This window comes from Phacochoerus africanus, chromosome 2, assembly GCF_016906955.1.
Source record: "Phacochoerus africanus isolate WHEZ1 chromosome 2, ROS_Pafr_v1, whole genome shotgun sequence".
Classification (NCBI taxonomy): domain Eukaryota; kingdom Metazoa; phylum Chordata; class Mammalia; order Artiodactyla; family Suidae; genus Phacochoerus; species Phacochoerus africanus.
Genome location: NC_062545.1, coordinates 138,898,579 through 138,906,406, shown reverse-complemented (window position 1 = coordinate 138,906,406; position 7,828 = coordinate 138,898,579). Strand labels below are relative to the sequence as shown.

Genomic DNA, 7,828 nt, shown 5'->3' with positions numbered 1-7,828 from the left:
TGTGTCGGGTAATCATTCCTGCCGGGCTGGGGCTGTTTACTCTGCCACCCTAAGGCTGGTGGACACTGGGTGTGGTGGGCGTGCTTGCCTAAGTACCTGTTTGCAGAACACTGAGACACCAGGGCAGCGCTAAACCAGCAGTAATCTGAAACCAGTCGTGTAGGTTTTCCTTCTCTGGCTCCAGCAGCTAAAATCTGCATTCCAGATGAAACCTGCAGGGAAGCGGAAGAAAGCACTTTGAAAAAGAAAAGAAAGCTTCAAGGGCAGTAAATTAACTGCTTTTGAGAGCCTGGGCATTTTGACGTGATCTCTTGCTTTCTTTCCTCTTATTTCTTTGCTTTGGGCTTTATAAGTGGCTGTTGGTCTGTGTGAACTGCTAGGTTTTTTTGGCCAGGATGGCACGGGGCTTCTGACCAGGGTTTAGATGGCAAAAGAGGGCCAATAAGAAGTATTTCAGCCATTTTCTGCAGATTCACTTTTGAATTTCTTGGATTGCTCCGAGGGTAGGGGTTGGTTTAGGGCTGTCAGGCTCAGCTTGCCTGCTCAGCACTTTCTGGAGCCTCCTGCTCACCAATGAGGAAGTTGAAAGCGACCAGGAGATCGCAGGCACTGGGGCGGAGCTCGTGGCGAAGCCCTGGGCTAGGATGAGTGGGGGCAGGCTGACTCTCCCAATGACAAAAAGCCTTTTGTCCCTGGGAATAAATACGGAAGTCCCAGAGGGGCAGCCTCACCAGTCTGTGTGTAGTAAGGTGCGCAGCCTCGGCTGCTCCTGGGCGTAAAGCTCTGCGGACTTTTTCCAGTTGCCCCAGGCGCACCATCACCGCGCAAACCGGAAGGAGGGCGCGGGAAGGACCAGAGCCAGGCCAAGTGTGCTTGCTCTGTGGCTGAGTCCGAGTGGCAGATTCTGTTGCTCGCCGTTCTGGAAGTTAAGAGCCGATGGAGCGGAGAAACTGAGAGAGCGGGGGAAGGTAACAGAAGTCAGAACTTCCACTTGGGGCACTGCTGGGACATGGAAGACCTTGGTGACGCCCTCAATGGCCGTGATGCCTCGGAACCAGGACAGCCCGAAGCTGAACTTGACATGGCCCAGTCGATCCTGAGCAAGTTCTCTATGAAATCCCTGTTTGGGTTTACGAGTAAATTGGAGTCAGTGAAGCCTGAAGAGGATGATGCGGTGTTGAAAGCCTTCCGCAGTGTAGTGGCAGATTCCACGCCTCTGCTGGTGGAGCCCAGCAGTGGCCAGGATCCACCAGAGACAGAGGCTCGGGTTCCACCTGACTTTGAACATGATGGGAAGGCTGCAGGGGTAGAGAAGGAGTTGGAGGGAAGTCAGAGAGGAGCAGAGGCAGGGATTCCTCTCCCTGGTCAAGTTCCACTCGATTCTGTGAGTGTGAGTGGAGACAATGTCGTTTTGGTTCGTGGGACCCTGGTGAACACCACCAGTGATTCTGACTCAGATGATGGAGGCCAGGAGCCGGAAGAGGGAAGCAACACCAATGGCCCAGAACCCCCTGATGTTGTTTTATCTGAGCCATTTGAGGAGCCCCAGGAAAAGACAGGAGATGGTAGGCGAGATGTTGCCGCTGGAGAAACTGGTACCACTAGTGATGGAGACCTCTGTGGAGAAGTCCCTCAAAGGACTGCCCTGGAGATAAGCTGCAAATCAGAAGCTGATGATGGGGCCCTTCAGACAGAGCACAGCCCTGGCCAAAGACTAGCTGGAGAAGGTTCCAAAGTTCTACCGGTGGTGACAGACCAGAACTTGAGTGTTGGTGTTACTGAGAATGCCTCTTCTAAAAAAGAAGACTCTGGAGAGAAGTCCTTCCAGCTGCCAGCATTTTTTAGTGGGCTTCGCGTGTTGAAGAAGGGAGCTCCAGCAGAGGGTGGGGAGACCATCACTGAAATTAAACCAAAGGATGGGGACCTGGCTTTGCTCAAATTGACCCAGCCTGTCCAGAGGTCCTTAGCACAGGCAGGGCCTCAGACAGTGAAGACTGGAGAGAAAACTAACTATCCCAAGGCCCCTCCCACTCTCCTGGAGCAGCTTTCTCAGCTGCTCAACATTGATGTCCCCAGAGCCGAACCAAAGGTGGAAGACCCTGAGCAGCCCAGGGGAGCAGAGATGGGCTGCCATGCTCCTGGGGAGAGCGAGAGCAGCCCTGGAGAAGCCCAAACCCAGGGGGGAGAGGTCAAGCCAAAGCCGCCAGAGACTGCCTTGGAGGCCTTTAAAGCCTTATTCATCCGTCCCCCCAGAAAGGGGACCACAGCTGACACCTCTGAGCTGGAAGCTCTCAAGCGCAAGATGAGACATGAGAAGGAGTCTCTAAGAGCTGTGTTTGAGCGGTCGAGATCAAGGCCAGGGGATGGCTCTTCGGATTCCAAAAGCGTATGTAGTGTTGAGTTTCGTGTGTTGTGTGTGAGGCTGCTGTATGTCTTTTTAGGTTTCCTGTCAAAGTGAATCTCACTATTAGGGACCCTCTTCTAGGTGAGATGAATATAACTGAGTTGTCTTTGTCAGGAGTATGGAGTTGGCCAGAAGCCTTTTTATACATTTTTCTGGGTTGTTGTCAGGGGGAGTATATATAAGATGTGCAGGTAGAGAAGGAAAACTGTCGCTCTGAATTTAAACATTAGTAGTAAATGTGCTTTTGAAAACCAGGCAGTATGAAGAATCAATGCAATATGGAAATATAGCCCAAATTTCCTCACCACTTAATTACACCTCTGTGAAAACTTGTATTTTTCCTTTGAAAGTCTGCCACTTGGCGAAATATGTTCGTGATGTGATTGAAATGTTCTCTATTGGTTACAAGGCATCCTGACTGAGCACTGAATTGAGAATGAGACCTGGGTTTTAATTCTAACTCTCCCATTTCCTGGCTGGGTGACCTTGACTATCTCTCAGCCTCAATCTCCTCGTCAGCAAAAAATGAAGAAAATAACCTTTAGCTTATTTGGTTGTTGTGAAGATTAAATGAAGTTAGCACATAGTAACCATCTACTTAATGAAAACTGTTACTATTATTAAAAAAATTGTTTGGGTAATTTGTAAGGACTCCCAAGCATTTATCTGGTGGATCTTAAAAGTTTATAAGGACAATGACTAGAATGTCTTGCTCAGTATCAACTTGGCATATAATTATCATTCCCTCATGTATTTGATATGTTTTAAAACATTACATTTAAAGGTCTTTGGAAAAATTATCTTGAATTGACGTTAAAAGTTGTAAAAATCAATTCCTGTAAAGATAGCTTGAATGTGAAATCCATTTCTTTCATTTTTCTGTAGGAAAGAAAAAAAAAAAAAGAATTCATCACTGTGGACTTCCTAGAGAAGTATATCTTGGCCTGCAGTTTATATTCATGGAAAATATGAAACCAGTCTTTATATTCTAAATAACTTTGAACTTCATTGGGATGCATTTGTAAATATTCCTATAAATGTACCCGGTTGTAGTAACATGTGGATCTGTATCTTGAGCTCAAAGTGTATTTAGGATTAAAGAAAATAGTTACATGATAAAAATTATTTATTGAGAGTTGTGTGATACTTGGCCTTTGAGGTGTTTCCCAACCTCCCCCACCCCCAACTGATCACTTTACATTTCTGGAAAAAGATCCTATTGTGGTGAGATGTTTCAGTTACATTGAATGAGAGCAGCATGCAACTGGCTATTAGGATTAATTTAAGCGTTAGAGTGAGCATGTTTGTTCTCAGGGATTAATTGACTCTGGCCACCTTTCATTCAACTTAATCTTTTCTTTGCCCCCTTTTTTTTCCAACAGCCTGACCACAGCCCCACCGAGCAAGATGATAGGACTCCCGGCAGACTCCAAGCCGTCTGGCCGCCCCCGAAGACAAAAGACGCAGAAGAAAAAGTGGGATTGAAGTACACTGAAGCAGGTAACATCCAAAGAAGCCAGGTGCCCAGGGCTAATCTTCTGCCACAGTGGCTTTCAGTTCTGGACTCTGAAGTTGAGGTTTTTGTTTTTTGATCGAATGTAATGCTGAAGCCTTTTCTTTTTGGTTTTGCTGTTAAAGTAAACCCTGGCACACTTATCATTAATGAGTCTCATAGAGATGAAAGGGGAGTGCAGTGCAATGAATGAGGGAAGAGGGTGCGTGTGTAAAGTAGGAGAACCTGTGGGAGACTAATGGAGAAGGTAGATTACAGACTGCCCAGGACGCAGGTGATTGGCCCTCATATCATGTTGTGTGAGCCAGCAGACTTGCTGGAAGAGGCAGAGATGGAATCTCCAGAGCTGTAATCTGATTTGTTCTTTGTCTGTGAGTCGTGCTTTTGAGCTGCAGGAACCTTGTGCAGAGTGAATGTACAGATCCCGTATCAGTTACTCTTTCACTTTTCTGAGACAAAGAAAGCTTTATTTAATGCATGGCCAATTTTAAAGCAATCTGACTCTCTGGAAACCTTCTCAGGAGCTTTGCTTGAATATATTTAAATAGAAAGTGAATCTAGATATTTTTACTCTTTTAAGTGAGGGGTTCACATGAAATTTAACAAAAAGAAAAAGGTGGAGTTCCCTGGTGGCACAGTGGGTTAAGCATCCAGTGCTGTCACTGATGTGGCGTGGGTTCAATCCCTGGCCCGAAAACTTTTGTATGCCTCCGGCATAGCCAGATAAACAGAGAATGAGAAGCTGATGTATCTTAATTGTGTATATGTGTGTCTGCGTGTGTCTCTAATGAAACCCCTTTGTCTTCTTCCTGAAAGCTAAAGATTACTTATTATAGGCTTATATTTTGCAGGTTGTCTTAGGCATGTGTGTAAATTATCAGTTGGTATGGTTATATGAAAATACTTCTTTCAGTTCCTATTGATTGATGACAAAAGTGGTTCAAAGTTTGTTTAGCAATACATAGTTTTTTTTTTTTTTTAAGATGATAAAATTAAAATCAGTGATTGAGAACACTGATCAATCTCACTTCTCCAGCTTGACTGCTTTGGCCTCCATTTGCACAATTGCTAGCTCCTGACTACCCCCAAGATACCCTCCACTTCATGATATTTTTTCCTGATGTGCTTGACTGACAGAATGAAAACCATCATAGCCTTGGTGAAAATGTAGACAGCCCTTTCAATCTTATTGCCTACATTTGATTTTTCTGGAATTTGACTGCCCGTGATTGCAGTATTGAACCACCTTCTGAGGTGTTTTTCCCATAATCTGGCCCTGTGGGAACAATGCAAAGTCAAAGTCCTGAAGTCTGCTTTTCATTCAAAACCTGGAATCCAGGAGTTCTGATTCCTAGTTTATCTTGGTGGGGCAGTCTTCCTTGTAAGGATGAGCATTTGCTGAATAGAGAAGGAAATGTCATAAATGGCTTTCAGTCTACTGCCGTTCATGTTTGGGAGCATTCATACCCTATGCAGTATTCCTTAGTCTTTGCTTCTGTCCTTTTCCATTTCCCAGAAGCTCAGAGGAATACTCTCATTACCTTTCAGTGTAATTACAGTGGAAGCCAGTGGCTTTGCCAGCCTCTCTTTTTGTCATAAAATGTGTGTTCTCAGAGGTATCCCAGGTCTTGAATGAGATGGGGGGAAAAAGAGGAGGAATCGATGAATAATGATGATGAATAATCATTCTCTTGGGTGGGTTCGAATGCTGGCTTTTGCCTGCAGAAGGCACTAGGTCCCCATCCACTTCCCACGGGTGACAAGTACTAGGGCTTACTCAGCATACTCCTAGGTCTGGTGCCCCTTCTCTCGAGAGCCTTGTAGTGCTGTTTACTCTGCTGATGCACTTTGTGTGTGTGTTGGGCGGGATATCAAAAAAGATATCCTAGGCCTGCAGACAACTTATTTTTTTCCCATTACTAAGTACCAACATATGGTTGTCTTATTCATGGCTAATCTTGAGGAGGTTAACATTTTCCTTGTGATTTGTTCAACCTTTGTTGTGGAGAAATCTGGAGTCTTATAAGCATTTATAACTTTTACCACATTTTGTGGGTATTTCCATTTGTTTCCCCGCCCTTAGGGAAATAGATGAAAATTGCCACTTTATAGGGAGCACAGAGACAGAAAAATTAGATCTAAAATATTTCAAGGTGTTTTAAAGTGTTATGCTTTGAATATCTTCAGTGTTCTTTATTTTTCCTGTATAGTTCGTTAAATTAGTGAAATGGGAGATAAGACTCTAGCATCCATATTTCAAGTGCACTATTGGAGTTCTCCACTGTTGACATTGAAGCCCAGTTCTTGGCAGATCTGAGAAAGAGGTGGTGTTTTTCATCATGTGTCCCTCGCTGTCCTTGTGCTGCCCTCAACTGCTTTGGACATGCCACTGCTTATGTTTCTCTCTATTCAGAGTTTATCATTCGATGATCTTTCTCTGAGGGCTTAGGAGAGTACCTAATACTGTAAACTCACTTTTGGTCAAGGGTAAAAACAGTGAGCTGTTATAAGGGAAGCTGTCCCTTTAAATGATGGCTTCCGGAGTCCTCTTAGCCTTCTGAGGGTAGCTGACTGCTGTTGCTGATGCTCCCTCTTAAGGATGCTCTCCTGCTGCTGCCAAAGCCAACAGCATCCTCTGTAGTTGCTGACACTGCAACTAATCAACTCCCATGGCATCTAAAGCCTTTGGCTCCCACTAGAGGCTCCAGTGCCATTGTGATGACACTGTGTCCACAGTTAAGGCCACCTCCACTGCTAATCTGTGAGCTCTTGGAGCCTGGGTAATGTGCCGCTCCACAGAAGCACAAGCGCTTGCTAGAGCTGTCACTCAAGGGACTCGCACAGGTGCTGGTGTTGACCTCTGCCATGTTGGGAGGGACCCTAGTGTTAACACACTGCTGTGCTTGGGTTGTTCTACTCAAATGAAAAAGATTCACTTTCTCCCGTGTCCTGTGATGTCCTTTCAGACATTATTATCAATGCCATTCTGCTCTGTGTGGGAGATGCCTCACAGCAATTTTGAATGAAAAGAGCACCCTCCCCCAACCACATTCCTTGGAAGTGGGCTGGGGACAATGTGAGTGACAGACCCCATGTTCTCAGAATTGTGTCTCCTCTGCTTACTGGAGTTTGCTGTTGAAATAAGCTGGGATAGTCTAGCTTTGGGGGGGGGGATTTTTTTAGAGAGCCCCCACCTCCTTAAATGGTGAATCAATTCACGTTGAGTCCATGACACTTTCCTGTGCAGCAGACTAGAAATATCTGGATGGAGTAAACTTGATGACCTTGTGAAGCCTGGGGTTCAGTCCCAATCACAGCCGAGTGAGAAGGTGTGTTGTGAAACATTACAAGGGGAACCTAAAAGAAAAGTATCTAGCTTTAAATGTGATGTGGCAAAAGCAGTTTGTCTAATGAGAGCTAGAGAGCCAGCAATCTCTTCTGTTTGTCCTCTCGTATGCTGCCCTGTACATGATAAGGTTACATAAGGGTTAGTAATGTGTTCAGAGTCTTTAAAAAAAAAAAAAGACTGAACATTATAAGGATTTAGGTATCATAGAATAATTGAATCATAGTTAATATGGAGTTAAACTTATATCTCCAACTTGAATGAAAAAATTTCTAAAATGTGTTTAAGTCACTTTTGTCCTTTTGCTTTATGAAGGATAAATGCACTTGCCTGAATTTCTTTTCTCTTTGGATAATTATATATACTATTGCTATAGCAGCCAGGGGCCTATCAGGACCTGGGTGAGGATGATTTGGTTGAGAATTGGTTAGAGACTATTTAAAGGTGGGAAAAGCAGCAGGAGATGAGGCAGCAATCTGGGGCTAGGCCTGGTGACATGTGCTTACAGCCCTAGACCTGAAGGGGCAGGGCCGGGAGAAGCTCCTGGGAAACCCAGAACTTCAGA

General features: G+C 45.0%; 1 protein-coding gene across 1 annotated transcript in view; it reads left to right on the top strand.

The window, feature by feature from the left end:
* Positions 1-486: 486 nt before the first annotated feature.
* Positions 487-7,828, top strand: part of FMN1 (formin 1) — a 312,788-nt gene continuing 305,446 nt past the window's right edge. Inside the window, exons 1-2 of the mRNA XM_047766795.1 lie at positions 487-2,386; positions 3,787-3,904. Coding sequence (XP_047622751.1) covers positions 1,010-2,386; positions 3,787-3,904 — 1,495 coding nt within the window. The 5' untranslated portion in view covers positions 487-1,009. The remainder of the gene's footprint in view (positions 2,387-3,786; positions 3,905-7,828) is intronic.